At 36.8% G+C, this 23,902-nt stretch overlaps 2 protein-coding genes across 4 annotated transcripts in view; one reads left to right on the forward strand and one right to left on the reverse strand.

The window, feature by feature from the left end:
* The window catches only part of LOC135214258 (protein numb-like), a 138,766-nt gene extending 133,923 nt beyond the window's left edge, over positions 1 to 4,843 (reverse strand). Inside the window, exon 1 of one of the 2 annotated variants that reach the window (XM_064248352.1) lies at positions 4,640 to 4,843. Coding sequence is in view for 1 of the 2 variants with exons in the window: in XM_064248351.1 (XP_064104421.1) it covers positions 4,635 to 4,646 (12 nt within the window). In the remaining variant the exon portion in view is untranslated. Of the gene's footprint in view, positions 1 to 4,634 lie in introns of both variants that reach the window. The other variant, XM_064248351.1, reaches the window with a different exon arrangement.
* A 3,079-nt stretch (positions 4,844 to 7,922) lies between these two features.
* Positions 7,923 to 21,658, forward strand: LOC135214261 (coiled-coil domain-containing protein 12-like). 2 transcript variants are annotated; one of them, XM_064248356.1, is made up of 4 exons: positions 7,923 to 8,016; positions 12,205 to 12,410; positions 19,013 to 19,136; positions 20,915 to 21,658. In XM_064248356.1, exons 2-4 carry the CDS (start codon positions 12,226 to 12,228, stop codon positions 21,128 to 21,130), a joined length of 525 nt encoding a protein of 174 aa, XP_064104426.1. In that variant the 5' UTR covers positions 7,923 to 8,016; positions 12,205 to 12,225; the 3' UTR covers positions 21,131 to 21,658. The 2 variants fall into 2 exon arrangements, with proteins under 2 accessions (XP_064104426.1, XP_064104427.1); XM_064248357.1 differs by having other exon boundaries at positions 8,011 to 8,076.
* Positions 21,659 to 23,902: the final 2,244 nt, after the last annotated feature.

Below are 23,902 nucleotides of genomic sequence, written 5' to 3' on the forward strand. Positions count from 1 at the left end.
ACCAACTACGAAACGTAACTGAAACTAATCCTTCCCAGAACATAAGGTCATTCGCCTGACATAATCCTGAGAAGCTTTTAACAGTTCTTTTTCAAGAACTAGCTTCTAGTACCGAGTCATTGAACAAGCAAAGAACAAGCCGTCTCCAGTCATTTGACATATAATAATAATAATAATAATAATAATAATAATAATAATTAAGGCTGAAAAGTTAGAAGAACTTAAGATTCCAAGAAATGTGATCTAGGTCTATATCAGAGAAAGCGTTTGGGTAAAACCCTAGAGTTTCTTACAATAAAAACACACCACCTTTGATAATGTCCTATTAGACGATACGTTACCGTCTTAAATACCACCATTTTGACCTCACTAACACCAAATTATCGTGAGGAATAGGTTTTAAATTGACGTTTTCGTATATTTATTTTATTTTACGCCCAATGACTGCCGTCCACCACCAACTCTGATAGAGAAATACGATTTTACTGAGAACTTGAAATGATACTTAACATAACAATCTTTTCAAACATTCTCTATCTAGGAAAAAATGGCTACCGTCTCAAAAAAATAAATTAAAAAAATGAATAAATACTACGCTGACATTTCGATACGACAATAAACTTCTCATTTCGTTAGGCCTATGCACCTACTGGCAGCAGCAAGTGTATACTATGATAGTACAAAAATTACTAAACTGAAACGTGAACAGAACCATCTAATCGATGGCTTTATCATTGAGTCAGCCAGAAAAGGTATATATGACAATAGTCCAATCCAAGTTCGGGCGAGCTGAAAAAAAAATATATTGAGAACTTACACAATGACAGTTTAATAATCCCGCAGGTTGACAGTTTGCTATATTGAACCGTTTTCATAGATGTGCTACGCAGAAGGATGATACACTATCAATTGTCGTTTCCTCCGAATATGTCGCGTCACTCGTAATGACATGTATATCAGTGAATTAATGATTATATTCTTAGACATACTTAGTTCTGCGCTCCTTAATGCCAGAGATAACAATGACCTTTGAAGCCGACTCTTCACATTTCAATAAATAATCATACACGAGCGTTGACATCCATCATTCATAAATCACATCCGGTTTCATTTGTCATACCAAACTATTATTGTCTCTTTCAGACCGGCAATGTCCATTACAAATCTCAAAAGTAAAAAATTATTCGATTCATGAGTAACAAAGGCCCCTATCTTTTCCCGCCAAAAGTGACCGTATGTTTTAAGCTCCAAAACCGCCAACTGCTATTGCATATTTACATTTGGCAAAAACAATTATTATCAATCATCTTTCCAAATCCCACCAAAAACAAAATGCACCTGCTTCATTTCCCAGCAAAAATCATCTATATACGTCAGTTCCACCATGAATCATCAACGTCTATTGTAAGTTCCAACTATATTAATACATCAACGCCCATTCGCATCATGAGAGTCATCATCGCATAGTTGATATACTGGCTCCCTAAAAATATCTTTTATTTCAGCTCATCCTCGCCCCCACCCTCATCAGAAGCAGCCATCAACCTTCAATTCAAGTGTCCACAAAATCTTCAAAGTTTATTTCCAGCCTCCGCCAAAAAAAAAAAAAAGGGGGGGGGGGGCCGGGAACTATAGTACTAGAAAAAAAATTCCGTTCCATGCAGCCGGGAGTAATTAACCAGTGTCTCGTCTGTCTGAGCTCCTAGGCTAATTCAGAAGCCAGGCACTTCATTTGCAGCTAAGGATCATCAACTTCGACTTAAACCCCGTCATGGCAACCCAAGTGTTCCTCTCGACTCTCATAAATCATCAACGATCACTGTCAAACGAATTACGCTCCAGCAATCCTCTCTTGTTTTCACGCAGCGAGGTGGTTTCAAGTGAGACTAAAATATCCACATCGTCCTTCATCGTAAAGATATTAATATCTTTACGAAAGTACTGAATCTTACTAATAAACTTTCAAATGCCACGGTAGACAGATTTGTTCCTGAATATGGAAAAGAGAGGTATAGGCCTACTAATAACCAGTATTACTGAATGTTCCAGGCGTCGTTGTTAAGTTGATCGTTCGAGATACGGTGCTAACAGAGTAATGGCGCACCATTTACTTTTTCTCTGGTCAAATTAATGACAGACTCGTTCACGTAGCAAGGCAAGGTCAATATGAAGTGCTCATTTTTGCAAATTGATGGTCAATATGAAGTGCTCATTTTTGCAAATTGTGCGTCACAAGTTCAGTAACCAACCGATAAACGACTGTAGTAGGCCTAAAGGCTATTGGCACTAATGTGCAGTCACGCAGAGGACATAAAATCGAGATTACAATACTTCCATTTGGTTTAACGCAAAAACATTAAACTTTAAACCGATATCAGACCCGTAACAATAAGCGTGTAACGCAAGCATAGACCTATACGTTTAAGGAAATTAAGAAAAATGACATACAGATGACATTAAAAAAAAAAAAAAAAAAAAAAAAATACGGGGGGTCGAGTGGGGGACACTACATAACCAAATTCATTAAGGGTCCGGGGAAGGCTGGGGGGGGGGGTGGGGGGGGGGGGGGGTTACAAACCCTCAGCGAGCAGAATGGGGTGTGAATTGGAAACAAGTTTGGCCCGCCTGAATATCGGAGTCACAATGGGGGAGCTGAAAACCGTTACGTCAACTGTCTGTCGAAATGAGCCATGCAACAACGCATTGCTAGCAGCAGTTGTTCTCTGCATATACCAGCACAAGGTTAAACATAATTCTTAGGAATTACGGAGGGTGATAAAACGGCATTTGCAAAAAAGAAAATAATAAATCTTTGGAATTAGGCCTATGGGGGTGATTCGCGCTATGTTCGCAAACAGAAGAAAAGTTATCAGTTACGAAACACTAAAAAACATATATATACAATACTATTTCATGTCCAAAACAATGACTGCATAAGAGAGAGAGAGAGAGAGAGAGAGAGAGAGAGAGAGAGAGATCTATGGCAAGCGCGCATACCGGTAAGATAAAAAAAAAAATCTACAGACCCAGTGAACTACGATCTGCGTTAGAGAGAGAGAGAGAGAGAGAGAGAGAGAGAGAGAGAGAGAGAGAGAGAGAGAGACTAATATTTTAGAGCTGAAATCTTTCCGATTTTATCGCCAACATTATATGTCAAACATAATGTTCAACATTAGGCCTAAACGAACATTGTTCACTGTTCAACAGTAATCTAACAATCGAAATGTTCGAAAGTAATCCAACATTGCGGAATATTCAATGGCAATCAAACATTACTGAATGTTCGAAAGTAATCTAACATTGTGGAATATTCAACGGCAATCTAACATTACGAAATATTCGAGAGTAATTTAACATTATGGAATGTTCAACAGCAATCTAACATTGCAGAATATTCAACGGCAATCTAACACTACGGAATGTTCGAAAGTAATCTAACATACCGGTGTGTTCGAAAGTAATCTACACATTGCGGAATATTCAACGGCAATCTAACATTACGAAATGTTCGAAAGTAATCTAACATTACGGTGTTTTCGAAAGTAATCTAACATTGCGGAATATTCTACGGCAATCTAACATTACGAAATGTCCGGCAGTAATCTAACAATACAAGAACGTAACTTTAGTTTAACATTATGGAATATTCAACAATAATCTAACACTATGGAATGTTAGACAGTAATCTAACAATACCAAAATTTTCAACAATAACCTAACATCGCGGAATGTTCGACAGTAATCTAACATTATAGAAACGGGGCACTCTCCTTTCTATCAGATAACTACCGAGCGACCACAGATAACGTCTTTATCTGAAACCGATAAGAGCTTATATAATTATACCTCAAGGATATATGACGCATGTTGATGAAAATATAATATAATAATAATAATATAAACCGTAACTTTTCCAATTTGATTTTAAGTCCTGTACTGTTTTACAACTAATGCTATCCAACTCCGTTTAATTAAACAAACAAGAATGACTTCGTACCTTAATGAAGCTAAGCTTACCTTCGGGAAGAAATATATAATAAAAAAAGGCACGTTTCGTTTACTTTTTTATATATCAATGAAATTTTTCATAAATTTTCATAAATTTATATTACAATTTTTCATAAATTTGCGATCCCTCAGAACAACTGTCTGTTGTATGCAACTTTGACAGTGTATGTCAAGAGGTCACCGTGACTTACAAATTATATATATATATATATATATATATATATATATATATATATATATATATTATATATATATATATATATATATATATATATATATATATATATATATATATATATACGTGTGTGTAAACTGACCGTTAAAAAAGACATTTCCAAACACGCCTTCACTTCTCACGTACAAGGTAATGAGAGCGTGACTTAAAAACATATTACAATCAAAATTATCGCATTACACAAACACACAGCAAAATACAAACGAAAACGGCACACACACACACACATCATCATCATCATACGCTAACGAACATACTCACAAACACAACAAATTAACACTAGTGTAACCAAACTCACACTTACACCTGGTCAACACACTAAACGATACAGGGAGAAAGGAAAAAAAGAAAAAGAAGAAAAAAAAGAAAACTATCTCGACGTCTGCCTTACCTTACCTTCCATAAACGCAGAGGTGCCTCGGGATTATTAGAAGGCGGTTAATCGAAGAAGCCGTAGGCGTAAATCCACTGTCGTCGGCTGCGAAACGAAATAAATCCAAGAGGAACAACGGTATCAAACGGAACCCGGCAGGAGGAGAACGCCCGCCACACACACGTCAACACGACAAGCCACGATATACGGCACTGACTCGCGCCTGCGTGATTTTACCCCAAACAAGAACGGCCGCGCCATCTGTCGGCTCCCGCCGCAAGCCTTTTAAAAGCCATCACGCAAGTCTTGCTCAAGTCCGCCAGCTGAGCTAACTCGGTCTTCTTTGTTTTCTTTTTACTTAGAAATTCTACCGCAGTTATGATTCGCTTCACTTCTGCAATTCTGCGTTTTCCGTCTTAAGCCTCGGTTGTCCATTTCATTTCCGTAGGCGGACGTTATCGACAGCAGCATTTGTTGTTGTTGTTGTTACTCTTCTTCTTCTTCTCTGCTTAGTCATACCTATGCGGGATCGACAGCACCAATTATTCATCTAGTATGATTATACATGTGAACTTTTATCGTCTTGTAATTTAATTTCATCATAAATTAGCTACAACTGTAGCCTTCATTTCCGCAATTACACGTTCATCATCAACGTATTTCCTTTTACTGAAATAATAACACTGCACCTGACCACTTCATTTCTGCAATCGGACGCCCTTAGTTGTCAGATGACCATTTCATTTTTGCAGTGAACCTTCATCGACAGCTGCAGTTATCAACATTATTAACATAATTAAGAGTTCATCTTCTGGCAAGTTTCTTTGCATATACATCTACTGCAATTATGCATTTCAAATTTGCAGTTGAGAGCTACGTTAAATTTGTTGGGATGTCAGTTCAATTCATGTTTTCAAACGTTCGTCGTTTCATTTTAGCAAGTGGATATCCATCGTCTAGAAATCCTTTATTCTAATTGTGCTGAAGTTTTCTATTTCATTCTGTAACCGAGTGTTTATGATGATAAATCAGCTGCATTGTTGTTCCCGTTTATGCAAATGAACGTTCAGTTGTCCCGTAAATACGTTCATAAGGCAAGAATCTCAGCGAACTATTCCCCGAATATTAGTGAATGCTGAACACATCGTACGAGACTAAAGGAAAGTTTGAAAAAGAAACGGGAAATATTTGACCCGGCGTTTCAACTTTACTACAAATAATCGTTAAAAACAATAAATATTAGTTAACAGTTAAAATGTACACTATTCGTGGTATATTAAGACTCCTGTTTATTTGTTCCTAATGAAGACAATCTAACATAAATACATAAATGGATTACGTACTTTATAAAAAAATGATACACACATTTGCAATTGTTTTCTCCTAAGTATTCTAAAACACGCAGGTCAATTATATAAGTAGTTTCGGTGGGTTGCAATTTCAATTAACACCTGCGATTATCAAACATTATTTTTCCATCGTCCAAGGAAGTACATTTCAAATTCAAAGTGATAAATTTTTCAAGTAGTTATGTTAATCAAATTTTGTGATGCATTTTTTTTTCCAATGGCGCTCATCTACGACATTTAAAAAAAAATAACGGCTGATATCCACGACAGGGCTGTCACGTTTGAAAGGTTGTCGTGTCAAGATGTTATTATAGACGCACCGGCCTTCTCTAATGACCAGTCAAGACTTCGACATGTGGGAGAGAAATCAGTCCAATATGTAGTTACTGTGTATGATTGTGTGAGTGTTTATGTATATATAATATATATATTATATATATATAATATATATAGTATATATAATATATATCCTATAATGTATGTATGTATGTACAACTGAATCACGAAAGTTAGGAAACGTGATAAATCAATAAATAAAGATAATGCCACGAAGTAAACAAAAATAAACGAAGGAGTCTGCAAGATCTTTCGACTTTAGAAGTCCTTTACTGAGCAGATACTCTGCTCAGTAAAGGACTTTTTAAAGTCGAAAGATCTGCAGACTCCTTCGTTTATTTTTCCTTCGTGGCATTTATCTTCCAATATATGCTATATATCATAATATATATTATATATATATATTACATATATCATATATATATATATATATAATTATATATAATATATATATATATATATATATATATATATATATATATGTATATCTTCGGCCTATATTTCCCCTCTGGAACGGGTGGGGCTGTAAGGATAAGACAGCCCCCTCCCCTGACGGTTTCTCAGCATGTTTCTGCGGATGTAGGCTGCTGCTACACCCACGCCCATTTCTTGACCCCAGAGGACACTGGTATACCCGTTTACAGCCGATGTGACTGGTGGGTGGCCAATGATTCAGGCATACACCACGGGCGTAGCCTAAGCCAACACTTTCCTTTCTCGTGTTAGCTTCACAGGAACAGTTAGCCATTCCATTCTGGGCAGTCTTCCATATAAATTCATGGTCCTTTGGTTTATTTCAAAAGAATAAATACTTGTAACGCCAACCAACATCAGTCGGTCAAGCATTAGAATGTCTGTTCATTATGCTTGACCATAACAATGAATGTGTAAACAGAAGCCTTTATATTATTATACAAGAGAGAACAATGCAGTGAAATCTAAATTCACCTGCAAGGGTTTATTAATTTATCTTAATTCTCACGAACTTCATGAATTCCTTTTACAAGTTTAAAGAGCGTTATTATTATTCTTTTATAATTGGCGAAAATTTATTAAATCCTCTTCTAATTTGAAAGGCTTCATGAATTCCAGTTATAATTTTTTCAAGACTGTGAATTCTTTTCTGAATTTATAAAACTTCATGGGATTATTTTCTAATTTTTAAAATCTTCAATACACTCTTTTAATTCACGAAGTTCTTTGGTTTTAAATGTATAGAATTATACCAATTTCGAAAATTACAAAGTTTTATTAATTTTTCAACCATGAAAATTGTTTAAAATATTTTTGTTATTCAATTTAGATTTATGAAACCTCTTCTAAGTTTACAAAAGCTTCCTAAGTTTTTTTTTTCAATGTTTTGTAAAATCTATTTAAAAGATTATACGATCTTATAAATGCTTCTCGACATAGGTATGCGGATTTGTCCGAAAATTGTTGTGAGATTCGATAGTGCTTTTCTGAAACACAACAAATGACATTGAATAAAACAAATCTTTTTTTAAAAGGAGAGTTATAGTGCTGTGAATAACCATTGGCATTAAACATTTGTTCATATACACCTTGGTAAAAGAAAATACAACCAATTGAAAAAAAAGCACCAACTCTTCCTAAAAGCATTGTTAGGAGCCGTTACAACGATACAGCTATCCAATTACTACTAATATTGCTTCACGAAATTTCCAAGCATCTTTCAATCTTAAACTCAACAAACGGTGGGTTACTTCCAGCCTTATATTATAATCCTACCGTAGGATAGGCCTGTGTTAAACAATGTAAAGTAGTATTTCTAGAGGTATCCTATAGACTATGAGGACGAAAATGTAATTAGGCTAAGCTTACGCAGTCGTTTAAGTCAGCCATCGCAATACTAGCCTATACTAGCTATAGGCTAGCTACCTAGCCTACTATATCTACTCTTAAGTCGCTTTATGTTTATGCCCTTTTTGCTTTCTAGGATTAATCCGCTTTAGGTGTGACAAATACCCAAGGAAACCATTCTTGGAGCCAATTTTTTGGGTTGGGTAAAACACCGCATGGCCTGGATCAACTCAACGACGATCATAGCATGCCACCCTCTGAAAAAGTACTTATAACGCGTCCTGACACCAGAGATGGGCATCAGTCGCGACTTGTTGTTGGTGAGAAACGGAGCTAAAGACCTGTACTCTCCTTTCGAAGTAAGTATTTTCTCCAAAGTTAGAAATTAAGGCCAAATTTAAAGCATTAGTGAAAAGGGTGTCCAAAGCAGTGCAAATCTCACCAAAACGCTTTCGAAATTTTTACTTACGCTTCAATATTTTAGAAGATCGACGCCATCTCAATGTTTACGGAGTCGCTTGTGTCAACAAACCTCCCATTTCCTGTGATAAATCCGCACACTACTTGTACCCACAGACGCTGGGGCACTTTCATCACAACAATCGGAACATGGTCCCTAACCACGATGTTTTTAAGTAAACAACTGTTTTGGTAGATGAAGACGACGAGCGTGCACTAGATAATTTTTTAAATAAATAGTAAAACATCAATGTTTTACATATTTATGATGATTAATTTGAAAATATTCGTTATTAAAAAAAGTAACTCAATTCTCGCTCAAATTAAGTAAAATAATTATTTTTTCAGAATTAGAAACGTTCTTTTAAATCCTGTATTATGACGTCACGACATCTTGACTTTCGTACCTATTGTAAATAATTGTTATACTCAACTTTCTTGCAGAAAAGTTTAAATCGTAATTCGCATATATCTTTATTATTTACTTTTTGGATATATGAAGATGTTTTATTGCCGGATTACCACCGTAGTGTGACGCAATCGTTTTCGGTCCCTGGGCCTCTGTCTGTTTTCGCACTATAAGAAATTAATGGGGCCGAATTGCAATGACCAGAAAGTCGTTTTTTTTTAAAAAGAGGAAAGTTGCATTGAGGGGCATATGTTTTGATGAGGAAAAATACAAATTTATACAATAGCTAGCTTGTACAAAAAATACTTGATTACAAAAACTTGATTGACAACTAAGCAGCATACCTACTATGGGTTTCAGAGACAGTGCAAGCACGTTTTTTGGCAATATTTCTGTAACGAACACTCATATCAGAACAAGATATTGCTATAGTGCATTACACCCAGTGCCGTAATTTATAAGGGACACATGTCCTTGTACCAAGAGACAAAAACTCCATTATCCAGAAATGGATGCGAACACGCGTAAAAAGCTCCACCTACCCACCCCCCCCCCCCCACCCCCCCCCCCCCCCCCCCCCCCCCCCAACACCGCCACCCCTGTCCTTCCTTCCTTCGCCTTCCTTTCTCTCTCCTTTCTTTCTCTTTCTCTCTGTTGCCAATTGGTATGTGTTCACCCTCCAAACTAGGTATAAGACTTACACAAAACGTGGAAATTGGTGAAATCAGCCTATGTATTGAAAGTATTTATACATAAATATTAAAGCAATTTTATCATTATTGCATTACTATGACAACTAGAATTCATGGAAACAGTTTATAATAATGCATCGGCGTATGTGTGAAGCTCCACTAATGTGGCAACAATGATTTTGCCATTCTTAGCATGCAAACATTAAAGGTTACATTTATTTCTGGCATACAGTTATTTAAAAAATCAAAATACTAATATAGACTTAAATCAAGGAAAAGTGCTAGCAAAAAAAAAAGCAAAAATAAAAAAACATAATCCACTTATCCGTAGTATGCTCCACTATGGTTTTTGGCAGCCAGATGTACGACAAGGTTAGAAACATTAGATTGTATATACTTTAGAAATATCTGTAATTTTTCGGGGTAATTTGATTGCAAAAAAGGGGTAATAGACATGAATTAAATAAACATTTTGAAATAACAAAGTAAAGTTGAACTTAATAATGAGTAAAGTAAACAATTAAGGGAATAAAACTTTGCAGTGTCGTCTGCTTCTCGTAACTGTGTTTGTGGAGTGCGCGCTTAGGAACCAGGACCAGCAACGTGGTTCAAGTGCAATGTGGAGTGAATTAAGACCAAAATGTCTATAATAACAATCAAATAAGCACTGTGGAGTTTCAGTTGTGATGGCAGTAAGGATAACACCACCGATTACAAGGTAAATATTAATTCAGTTCAAACCATGACCCTGGGAATAACAAGTTTCATACTTTCACTAATATAGGCAACAAAATGTTGTTTTCTTGTGCTGATTACAACTGCAATCTTGAATAAGATCAATAAACGTTACATATATACGCTAACGTTGTTCAAATGAGTGCTGGGAAGGCTGGGAAAGATGGTGTCCATCCGTGAACAGACCCTTCCATCCACACAATAGCCGCCATATTGGATTTCAAAACTGCCTTGAAAACATATTTTACGAAGAGCGTCACATGCTTATTTTAGTTCATATGGGGCTTTCATATATCACATTATGTTGACGAAACTTCAATTTTTTGAATGGTATGCTTAGAGTTGTAATTGTATTCTTGTTTCACCAATTAAATATCGAGTGAATAAGACCCGTCCAGCGTGATGATGGTGGATCGTCCGTGATTTTTTACCCTATTTCTACAGAAGCAGTCCACACGGACTGCAAGGGATGTAACCGTGGATACGACATCCACTAGGGATTGGGGCGTCCAATGTATTTCACCATGTTTAGTACTGGCCCCGGGGGGGTTAATTACAGTCATCAGAATAAATATTACTTAAAATTCTTGTTCAGTAGGTAAAACTGCATAGAAAAACCGCAACTGCCATAGTCTAGGCCGCTGCGGATAAGTACCCTAGATCTACCCTTTTTTGAATCAAGGATTCGTTACCTTACATTTTGCCCTAAACCTGGCCCAGGGGTGCTTCGTTTCCCCTGGATTGGATGTATCCCTAGAATTACATTGACCTAGCCATACCTTTTATGTCATGACCTAGGTATAAACCTGACCCGGGTAGAGCGGCTTCTCTTCCCCGTGGATCCCCTTGAGTACCTAAGCCATGACCCATCGCTCTGCATCCTATCCGTTTGCATATCACAGTTCCTTGTAGATAGGCTACTTGGCTATCTTATCGGAGTAGTATGCTGAGTAAAAAGACAGTAATATTCAGTGTTGATTGTGGGTGTCCAAGGAGAGACATGCCCCCCCCTCCCCCCTCCCCCGGCTAGGTTATGGCACAGCAATCAAAGTTAAGTAAGGACAGTAAGGTATGGTTAGGTCCAGACATGGTATTCTAGGAAAGGATAGGGTTTACTTATGCCTACCTCTCTCTCCTGCCTCTGCATCTGCTCCCCCCCCCCACAAGGAAGCTGTGACCCCTCATTATGCATGATCCCACTTGCCTAAATTGATCTCACATATCCTAGTTTTTTGCAGCATAGGCTACTAGGCTTTCTCAATGTGGGCTGAATGGATGAGTGACTGGCTTCTCTCTCGCCTTTTGCATCTAAATAATCAATTTATGTTACTGAGGAGATTCACCTTACTTACCTGTCTACTACTAAGTAACCACCTTGTTACCAAGCTGCAACAACTATTTTTAGCTCATGCTGTGGACTAGGCTACTCCTGGTTTGTATACCAGGGGAAAAATACAAATTACTTTTAAAATTGTTTTTTTTTAGTGTACAAATCATTTAGGCTCCTCCTCTATCATTGTTGAGCAACTGTGCTACAGGGAGTGAGACTGACTGCATCTACTGTACTAATAGTGAAGTTAGGTGTAAATGATTTGTTATATTGGAAAAACTTTGATATTATTAATAGTGATTTCCTGTATTTGAAAAGCTTTAATTTTACTAATACTAGTGATGTTAGCTGTGAATGATTTTCTGTATTGAAAAAACTTTAATTTTCATAATATGTAGTGATCATTTTCTTAAATGATTAGCTGTACTGAATAAAATAATTTTTCTCTTGTAAACAGAAAACTTGATGAGCTGCAGTAATGGTCCGCAATGAGGAGAAAGTTGGAACTTTGGAAGATGAAGCAGTGAAGAGACGTCAGAGGCTCTTGGCCCTAAAGAAACGCAGAAATAAGGGCAATGCTCCAGATGATGGAGACTCTCAGGAGAAAGGAGAAGGCCAGGAAGAAGAAGATGAATCTCTTCCACCAACACAAGTTCTCTTTAGGTAAGAGTCATATACTGTCCAAGGTAAACTTTCATTGATATGAATTACTCATTGCCAGTGGTCTTTGTGTTATACAGCGTACGACTCAGATTTTGTTTATTTAGAATATTATACTATCTGCTTGAAGTATATTTGTACTATACATTATTCTTTTTTAATAACATATTTGCTGTTAAGTAAGAATAACATAAGTTTATGAAAGAAAGGTTTTGTTTTAAAAAGATGAAGGCTATGAAAAGGAACTCATTGCACACACTTTTATAATTGTTGTTTATTTTACAGATAGAATTATTTCTTAAAATGTTAATGTATCTTTTGCCAACAAGTTCCCGTAAAATATGTAATTCGCAATTACGTAATCCTTGACCTTTTGTGAATGTCAAGATTATGCTGTAATGCAGCAATCCCTTTTGGCAAGTTGTAACAACAGTGTGTTTCTTTGTCAAGAAGAGCAATGTAAGAATTCTGAGGTTCTTGATTCTATTGTACTGTTCAATTTCAATATATTGATATAAATATTGCAATACACCCCCTGAACACCTGAACTAGCCCTGGTCACTTACCAGCCCGAACCATCATTTATTAAAAATTTACCAAATCTTTGGTTAAAATAAACGATCAGTGTTGCCAATCTCCTGGCAAACACCCTCGTTACCTAGTTACCAGCCCACCGCTAGTAGCCCTGCCTCACGGGCCGGTCACACCTGCCCTCTCACGTCAATCACTTATCGTTCGCGGTGGAGTACAGATGTATCCACAGCGAACTCCTTTTTGGTCTTGCCCGGCCTTCATTTGCACCTTTGATTTGATTGATTTTGGTGACGAATTACGCATCTTTGGATTACGGTTGGATTGCTCTTAATACCTTGTCATTAGACAATTGATTCTGCAAAGGAAGAAGAAACAACACAGGCTACGACAACGACTACTGCATCCTCGGCCACGACATCACAGAAAACGACGAGCGGAAGTTCAACAACGTATCGTCTTTGCCAACAATGCAAGAAAGGATGAGTACCCTATTACACGATAGTCATTCCTTATGCGTAAATTGTACGGCCTGTTCAATATAATGTTGAAAGACCAGAATGTTCATTTGGAATGTCAGGAGTGGTCTTTGGACCAGATGTTAGGGTATCTCAAACATAGGAAAGGTCTCGTATTAAGAAGTAACTGTAGGCAGGAAGAGACTAACGTAGATCAAGATAAAGACTTAGAGACAGTGCTCTTTAAGAGACTTGAGAGTACGCTGACATCGAGTATGACATCTGTTTACCGATTTATGTCAAGATTATGTGAGGATAGATCGAGCAATAGGGATACTGAAATTACTAATCGTTCTTTTCCAGCTCCCCTGCCTGTTCCAGAATCAGCCCTAACCGGTGCTGGGGGTTATGGGACCGCAACCCGCAAGCCCCACAGGGCAGGATCCGCCGTCCCCCCTGGCGCGGAGCAGGCAGTTTTGGCAGCAGATTCCCCTTCCCTCGATGTGTAAGTTCTCAGGATAAAAACTTAGGTCAGGATAAGACGAGTAGGGATAATAGGCTACATAGTGTTTAGTTTAGGAAGAGAAGTGCAGGCTTCTTCGGGTCGGGTTTCTATTAAAAGTAGTAGTTTTTAGAGGCACAGTGTCCTTAGAGCATCTTTAGGACTTTTTCCTGCTTCGAGTTCCTTGCATCAGAAGCTTTTAGGCCAGGGTTGTTTTTCGGAGTATGCTCCTTCGTCTTTAAGGTTACTTTCCTCTACGTATACGATACGATAATTGTTAATATCAACTAATTCTCCGTTCAATGCATATTGACTTACGATATTCAGTATGAAGAGAAATCGAATAAAATTAACTACGGTTAGCCTAGTGTTCACGATGATAATAATCGTATGCATATTCAGTAGCCTAGCCTAACCTAAACCTAGTTTCGCTGTACAACATATTCGGTAGTTATTTTTATATTGGCTAACGCTGTAGGCTTAGGCATTCTTGACTTCGGATAATTCAATACAGGTGTAATTGAAAACGAACGAGAATCCGATCTGAGGATAATTAATATGAATGTAATCGAACAGAATGAAGATCGGATTCTGTCCGACTAAAGCATTATAATTGTATTATGTGTATCATCATATTGGCGTAGTATAAACACTAAACTCGGCAGTCATTCACGCTGGAATCAGCGGATGACGAATACGGGTTTGCGTCGCCGTATCCATCTCATTCTCTCCTGATTGACTAAAATGACTAACGTAACAACACTCACTTATGCCAAGTTTGTACAAACGTCTTAAAGGAGACGTGTCTTCAACTATGTTGACATTTAATATAGTCAATGAGGTATCTATCTTGGGGCATATAATCAGATGTCAGATATAAGGAATTTGTATGTATGACGTCTTCATACGTTTAACAGATTATTGCCGTCAGTATTTACATTGAGCTTATGTCAATTACAGTTACAAATTATTACCAGTCGTATTATCAAATTACAATGACAACTGAAATTAATATTAGGCCTAATAAAGTTAATTTAATTACCTTTAAATATTATTTTATTACTTTTCAATTAAATTACAATTACACTAGCTTGTCGTCAAACAGCACTATTGTAAGGAGGTGTGGTTTAGACAGACAAGGATGCCGGCTAGTCTATTTTTTTTTTTTCTCCTTGGCTTCAGATTCAACCATATCACTTGGTCTCGGCTAATGTTTCTGTCCTTAGTTAGCATATTAATGAATATCTGGATACTCAACTTATGTAACGAAGTCATACTGTTCGTCTTACGATGTAATTTAAGACCAAAATTTGACTGATACGTCTCATTGGAAGCTAGTTTTTTCCTCGGGTTAGATGGCGTTAAATTTAGGGATTCCGTCGTTTTTCACTCGTTTTCATAGGTATTACGAACCTTACACTTTATATACGTTATTAATCCTTTGTCTGTGTGAAAACAACAGTAATGAGCTCTTTCATGCTATTAGTTTCTTTTACCACGGCTGCGTTGGAATTCATACAAAGCTCGGGACTTCTGTCCAGGTTGCTGATGAACGTAATTTTGCCTTATTAGCTTCAGCTGCTATCGGATTCGATTACTGTCACACGCTGATCAATACAATAAAGTGATGTTGTTATAGGAGTCGATCGCATTAGCAACAAGTTCTCGTTCGGTTGTTCATAGCTGTACGGAGTTATACGAGTATTATCGTTAAGATAATACCCTTTTAACTTGCTGCAATTTGCGGAGGTGGAGATATTAGACGGATCGTTAAATAATTTCTCTCTTCCTTTCTCTTCTTTTCCTTTTATTTCTCTCTTTATCTCTCTTATCTCTCTCCTCTACTTCCTCTCTCTCCTTCTCTCTCTCTCTCTCTTCCCTGAATGATTTTATATTCTCTCTCTTTTCCCTGATTTATATTCCTCTTTATCCTAAGCGATTGTGTTTCTCTCTCTTCTCTCTACTCTCTCTTCTCTCACTTTTCTGATTTCATATTCTCTCCATATTCTCTCATCCAATTTTCCACGCTCTCCTAACACTGGACTCATTGTGCAACAGAAGGTTTTTCTTCCTTTCACACCTTTTCAAACTCTCAATTTCCCTTCAGCGCTGACTGACCTCATAGGTCCCAATACTCGGCCTTTGGCCTAAATTCTATTTTTAAACCCAACAATCTTGCTGTCTGAGTTAGTATTAGAGTAGGGAGCGACTATTAGGAATTTGTATAAGGTATTCATGATATGATATATCACAAGAGGATTTTAAGTATTAGGACAGATAGGAAAGAACATGTCTAGGTCTATCTGAGGGTATTCTTTCAAGTGCCAACCAGGCAGAGTACAGACAGGCAGGTACAACACTACAAGAGGACATCACTACGATCGACGACACCGTCGCAGACGCACCGATGGACATGGTTGTCTCCTCCGTACATGAGAGGCCTAAGGCCACATGGGAGGTCTTCAGTTAACCTCCATACATGAGAGGCCGAGAGCCACATGGGAGGTCTTCAGATTCCCTCCATACATGAGAGGCCGAGAGCCACATGGGAGGTCTTCAGATTCCCTCCATACATGAGACCGAGAGCCACAATGGGAGGTCTTCAGTTTTTCCTCTACTCAGGTGAGGCACATAGCCAGCTGAGAGGAAACAGGTTTGTATCCCTTCCGCACTCAATGAGGTTTGACCTTAGGGTAGAGGTGCAGGGAGTTTTTCCCTCCACATATGGCAGGCCTAGAAGGCCACACATGGGAGATTAGCTTGGACGAGTGACAAATGAACTTGAGACTGACTCGCGTACTTCAATTATATTGACTGACAAGAATTAGTACATGGAGGGAGGGCCGGCAAGATTTGGATTCCCCACCTCCGAAAATTAATGTTGTTAATCGGGCTAGTTCAGGTGTTCAGGGGGTGTATTGCAATATGAAGTTTTTATTGTAAAACTAATATTGTAATACCTACCTGAACACCTGAATGATTCCCACCCTCCTCCCCTCTCATACAGAGTTATTGAGTTATGATTGACGTGAGAGGGCAGGTGTGACCGGCCCGTGAGGCAGGGCTACTAGCGGTGGGCTGGTAACTAGGTAACGAGGGTGTTTGCCAGGAGATTGGCAACACTGATCGTTTATTTTAACCAAAGATTTGGTAAATTTTTAATAAATGATGGTTCGGGCTGGTAAGTGGACCAGGGCTAGTTCAGGTCAGTAGGTATTACAATATTATGTTACAATAAAACTTCATTTTCAAGTTTTGTCTTTTCTTTCTATTCTATTATAGAGTCTCTATTGCCAGGTCATGGCACATCAGTTATTCTAACAGATGTAAACATTTGGATTCTGAAAAATTTCTCTAGCCAAAAAAATGTATAGTACCATAGCATAATCCAAAATGACATAATGGACCTAATGGCTAACTAGCACTGCATATCGTCTCCCATAGTATATGTTAAATAGTGTTAGTGATCTGGGTCATTCCTATTTGCTGCCTAGTTCTTAAGTCATAATGTTATCTGCCCTTCATACAATCAAGTTTCAGCATTCTGAGTTATTTTTTTATGTGATTCTCATCAGTGCTTAGTTGGTATTCCAGTAATGTTTTGGTATTTATTGAAAGGATGTTCTTTAATCTTAGAGAATTTAATCATGCAAAATAGGCCAGACATTGTAATGAATTAGACTAGAATAGAGTTGACAATAGTATAATCAAAGGTGAATATAAAATGAAATACTGTACAGTGTTACAAGTGTGTATGCCATGCTTAAAAAAATGCTTGATAGAATAACAGTTGAAAGCCTCTTGGGCTAGTTAACAGTGGTTACGTTGTCCATAGGTGGTATATTGTTTGGTGTTATTGGACCTTTTTGTCTTTCTTTTTATAAAAGTTGTATCCGGTGTTTTCCAGACATCAGTGTTATGTTATACTTATTTTGTGTACTGCTTAATATAGTTTTGTACTCTTTTATACTTATGTGCGTGGTATATCTTATGTCTGATCATTCTAGGCAGAGGCCCTTTGGACCCAGGTGCCTTTTCATTTTTATCCATTATTTTTGGTCCAGTCCCACTTACCTGTTCAAACCTTGTTCTAGTTTTCAGCTCTCATTTGGGAATAAATTCTTTTCAGCAACCCCTATGAGTCACAGTAGGACTCATTCAGTGGTGTAGTAGCTGGCATATAAAGATGTGCACTAATTTGTAGATATGATGGTAGAAAAATTAAAACTACCCCTCTTTTCCATCTTGACAACCTTTCCCACTGTAAGTTATGTTGAAGCTATTCACCAATCAGTTTTCATATACTGTATTAGTGTAAAAAAAAAAAAAAAATTTAGGGAGCTGACGCTAACAAAAAAGGCATTTTTATTAACTTATTTTTATAACTTATATTTATTAACTTATAATTAAACTTAATGATGAAATTAGATTATGCTGACTAAACAAGATCTCTGTTACTTTTGGTATAACTTAGTAATGTTCCTTTCTTCATATTTTTCATCCTTACTTGCCAGTTAGTTGCCTATGGCATTACAAGCTGTTACCAATAATGCCGTTGCTGTGAAGTATGGGCAACTCTCAGTAGTGTATATTAATGATTTCTTTATGCCATCTGGGTAGATTTGTGACTTATTTCTTATGTCTTCTATTTTGTCCTTGTGTCTGCTTGACTCTTACTTTTAGAGAGTTTGTTATTGGGGTTGAGAGGCGTTCATGACCACAGTTGAAACTGATCCATATGTCTTTAGTACTAGTGGTTATTAATATCTATAACTAAGGTTGTCTTGGAAGTAGAGGTTTTTGTGCTTGAGATCTGATTCATTTGCAAGAGAACATCTATTCAATATGAGCTCCTGGATTGTGCCTTTTTTTTAATTACTATGTTTCTTTTGCTATTTTACTTAAATGAAGGTAATGAAAAGATCATTTCCTGTTTTAGAGTTTAAACAACCCACACATCAGTGATAATATATCTAAATTCAAAATTTACATTAGGTTGCAAAGGGGTATTGAATATACCATACTGTTGGTGTTAGTGAAAAATTATACTGGAGTTGTTATCGAAAGACATACTGTACCAAGTAAGTTGTAAACAACTTTTGTTTATATTTCAGGAATTATAAGCCAAAATCTGATAATCTAGAAGAGGCTGTCTTGCCATCAGTTGAACCTGCTGATGTAGAAAACTTGGTTCGAGAACAGATCGAAGATGGAGAAAAAGCCAAGGAAGAAGTCCAGGTCTGTAATTTGATAAGTTGATGCCTTCAAGTTACTGGTAATCAGAAAGACAAACACTTTTAAATTTTTAATTCACCACCAATTGTATATTTCCATCCATGTGTTCTGAAAATGTATTATCACTTATAATTTATATTATATGAGGAGTAGTATATGATACTGCATGTACTGAATTGGGACTCTTCTGCCATGGCATATTTATTTTTATAGTTATCAACGGTCGTAATGTAGCTCAGACATATGGGAAAAACAGGTCTTGGCATAATATACAACATGAAGTAAAACAACAAGTCTGGGAAAATGCTTGTAAAATGTGCAAACTTGAAGGAAAAATGTAAATGAGAGAAGCAGAGGAGCAAATTGCTTAAAGTCAGTACAAATAAGTGTTTAAAAAACGAATACATAGTTTACTTGTAAGGAAGGCAAAAATATAACAGGGAAGATAGGCACATATGCATTCATATGCACAAAGCTGTATTGCATTTAGTTATGCAAAATAGAATAGTAGATTGAAAGCAATACTTCACATAGGGTGGTATTGCTTGCAGTATGTTTTGTGCGTTGCACTGTAGACACTGCTGAAAGCTCCTTGCAGCATCTGCTTTGACCCTAGATGGCATTGCTTTTTGTCTTTACTTTTCATTCACTCCCTTTGATATGTTCCTTTGTCTGCTTCAGTTTTTGCCTTTCATAGGAACAAATACTCACAGTAACCCTGTGGGTGCTAGAAATGTAACTTAGTAATCTGATTTAATAATAGCTAGATTTCTGTATTGAATTTATGTACAGTTGAATCCCTATTCAGCATTATCTTGCAAGTTACGCACTGAATTGCATGAACCAAGAGGTGAAGGAAATATATTGTGATTTTATCACTTAGGTAACTGCTGAATTGTGTTAAAGCTCATGTAAAATGTTTATGCTGATGATATGTTCCTAATACTTTAGGCATGAGGAATACATTGTATTTTTCTGTCTGCTTCTTTGGTGTTTTGAATGGATTTCATGATTGTTTTTGCAGCTAATCAGTTTTCTCCTACCCTTAAACACCAGCTTCCCCGTGGTGCCCTTATATGTTAGAGGAATTAATATAGGTTAAGATGCAACAATTAAAGTACTATGTTTGCTTGATGCTTGAAATAAGAAATAAGCCTAATACAGGCAGTCCCCGGGTTACGACGGTCTCGGCTTACAACGTTCCGAGGTTACGACGCTTCTCATTTATATTCATCAGACATTATTTCCAGGGTTAAGACGCATGTTCCAGGGTTACGACGCGTACAACGCTCATCTGGCAGATGAAATATGACACCAAAAATGCAAAATAATTAATATTTGAAGGTTTTTTTGATGAAAAATGCCACAAGAATGCAGTTTACATAGTTTTCAATGCCCCCAAAGCATTAAAAGTAATGTTTTCTATAGAATTTTTGACGATGTTCCGGCTTACGCCGATTTTCGGCTTACGACGCGTCTCAAGAACGGAACCCCTGTTGTAACCTTGGGACTGCCTGTAAATAGTTATCACTCACACTATATACTCCTATACAAGCTAAACCATATTGGAGATATGTCTTTCATAATCTATGGTTGTTATTTTTAGAGGTATAAAGTTGATTGTTTGCTTGTTATGAAATAAAAAAAAATTATAGGATGTTGGATGGGAAGATTTAGCTGAAGTGTCTCAAGTTTTGTTTATGGAGTGTTTATTGTTGTGCACTTATTAATTTGAACAGATTCATGACTGTAAAACCCCCTAATATTTTTTATACTTTCAGGTTGAGATTAGCAATTTGGCTCCCAAAAAAATAACTTTTGATTTAAAACGAGGTATTCAAGCACAGCTGGACAAACTTGACCGGAGGACGGATAAGGCGATTGCAGAACTTATTAGACAGAGATTAAAGGAAGGCAAGCAGCAAGATTTCTTGATTGCGGTAAATGCTGGAGCTCAAGTTAATCGGAGAGCTGGGTTTGATTCTGATGAAGATTAGACTTACAGTCATTATTGTGAAATATGTTAAACTGCAATATTATTACTCATAACCATATAAGAATATTTTCATACTAAAATTTTTACGCTAGGGAATTTAGTGTATATTATGTGAAACGAGATTGAAAAAAAATGACAAATTTTATCGCTTCTCAATTAATTTTGTTTTAGGAGCTTCTCCTCATCAGATGTTCCATCATAGTAAAACTTTGTTTCATCGCATTACCATTGCATGTATTTTATGGTGTCCTGCATAAATTGGAGGTTACAGGGATATAATGGAAGCAGCAGTTTTTGAAGTAAACATAATTTGGAGGGCGTTGCTTAAGGCCCTAATGAATATTAAATATTTTAAATTTCCTACTCTCTTTGAGATCAAACCCAGGACTCAAATGAAAGGCAAGGATGCTACCAACTTACCCACATAGAGAGTCCTGGGTTCAATCCAGATGTGAGTCAGTATTATATTTCTATTACACTTATGATTGTGTGTTGATTATTTCTGTTATATACATATTTTCACATAACACTACTGATACTTCTAGCCAAAAGCCATGTGTAAGTAAGATTACCATAATTCATATCTTGGGTTGAATCCTATAAACAGTTTCACATGTACAAGCCAATAACCCTGGCCTAGTAGCATACCCAAGAGAATCTTTCCCAGAGAATGAAAGCAGTAGTTCCGCAAAAATATCCTTTATGAGGACAGTCGGGACAGTGACAGTGGAAACACATAGCCAGTTAAAGGCATCCACTAGATGATGGCCATTCCATTGAGGAGTGAGAGATGTGCATTTCTGGTGATAAAAGTTCACTCTCGACGTGGTTCGGAAGTCACGTAAAGCCGTTGGTCCCGTTGCTGAATAACCACTGGTTCCATGCAACGTAAGAGCACCATACAACAAACAAACAAACAAACACCAGATGAAGCATCAAAACAGCTACTCAGGTTCATTATCATTATGAATTAGTTCAGTGAAACCACCGAGTTACAGTTGCAGACTTCGCTTGACTTGTTGTAGGATTCGTTCTTAAAGGAGGGGTAAAAATTGGATTAAACTGAAATTAAAGTTGACCAAAGTGGAAAGAGATTAAAGGGAATAGATGAAGAGTAAAAGGTATTGCAGCTTGGGCGAAGGGACACTACAAAGAACCTTAAGTACCATTTGCAGTATACTACCACACAAGGCATACTGTAGGTGTATCCTGAGTTCAACATATGCCATTTTGTGTTATGAGGAGTCTGTTTTCTTCAATTGAATTTGGATTTTGATATTTTGGTTATCACATGGTTTCTCAATCATACTGTGTATTTTTTCATTTATATTGAAATAAATGATTGCTTAGCTCTTTCTAGTATACAGTCATCATACCTAAATTTTTTGAAGATTCCATCTGGGAAGGTAAATATGGCTAACAAAATAATTCTTGTTATAGTTGAATCACAGGTTTCCAGTGTAATCAGTGACCACCCAGCTGCTATGTATATTTTTAAAATAAGTAGTCAGCTTAAAAAATTATTTTTTTGAATTATAGTTCAACAACACCACTGACTGAGTTGCATTTGCAGAGTATTATTTGGCTTAAAGTAGGAAGAGATTAAAAAGAAATGAGGGAAAGTAAAAGGTATTTAAGTATATGGAGGGTGTGACAAGACAAAAAACTCTAAGTCAAGATATTCTCCAAAGATGACACCCAGATTCTCCGTCTACCCCTGCCATCAAAAGCTCAAGAGATAAGCCACTCCTCCTCCTGTTGTGGAATACACTGGAAAAGAATGATCATGATGATCCATCTCCAAAATGGAATATTTATGATAATAATGCTGAACAGCAAATTAACATTTGCCTGTTGTGTGTGTGCGTCCTCGAGTGTAAGTGTAATAAACTATACAGCAAGAACTGCAATGCATTTGTGTGACATTTTCTGTCATCATCATAGTTCAATATACAGTCGAGTCATTGTAATGGGAGATTACAGAAATTTTTTTTATGTTAATATTTTGTAAATTTAATAGCTTTGAGAGTTAAGACAATCAAGTGTAAAGGTAATGTACACATATTCTGCCCTTTTCTCTTACCCTATGTTGGTAATATTTTACTATACCCTATTATATTGTGCACTAAAAAAGGGTGTCATAGTGTATTGTGTATAATTTGGTAAATAGTCAACTGTTTACGATGAAAATAGATAAATTGAATGGCCAACAATATGCTGTATAGTGCAGTACGTATTAGGATTTTAGGTTCCTGTATAGTGACTGGTGGTCAATAGTTATAGGAGGATATGGTGCCCCTAATCTTTGAGAAATTTCAGGGACAACTATTCCACTTGTCATGAATAGTTCAAGATAGAAAATAAGAGAAAAACGTGAGTTTCGACCCTGTAGTTTTCAGGGAGCAGGTCAGTTATAATTAATGACACTTCTTGCATGGTTACTTACAATGGTTTACATCAAAGCCAAATTTATGTATAAACTTAGCAAGTTTTCAAATAATGTCCTTGGTAGACTTTCTTTTATAATTGTAATTGATTTTAGTTATGCAATATAGCTTTTGTATACTGAATGATCAGTTAAGTTTTAATTGACCTGTTTAGAACTTATGTGAATGATTCATGCATTGAGATGACAAGAGTTCAGAGGGTCAAAGAGCATTCCCTTGCTGATTCTCTTAACAACATAGGACATAGCTTAATTTCGATTTTGCCAGGGACTACAAGTATTTCTTCATGACAATTCTGTTGGCAAAGCTTTTGTAGCCTCAGTTAT

This window comes from Macrobrachium nipponense, chromosome 45, assembly GCF_015104395.2.
Source record: "Macrobrachium nipponense isolate FS-2020 chromosome 45, ASM1510439v2, whole genome shotgun sequence".
In the NCBI taxonomy this organism is placed as follows: Eukaryota; Metazoa; Arthropoda; class Malacostraca; order Decapoda; family Palaemonidae; genus Macrobrachium; species Macrobrachium nipponense.

What these genes read in the sequence shown, in the direction of transcription:
- LOC135214261 (XM_064248356.1), top strand. Translation starts at nt 12,226, where the DNA reads ATGGTCCGCAATGAGGAGAAAGTTGGAACTTTGGAAGATGAAGCAGTG. An exon ending in CCAACACAAGTTCTCTTTAG is followed by an intron (nt 12,411 to 19,012) that starts GTAAGAGTCATA and finishes TTTATATTTCAG; the next exon opens with GAATTATAAGCCAAAATCTG. An exon ending in AAGCCAAGGAAGAAGTCCAG is followed by an intron (nt 19,137 to 20,914) that starts GTCTGTAATTTG and finishes TTATACTTTCAG; the next exon opens with GTTGAGATTAGCAATTTGGC.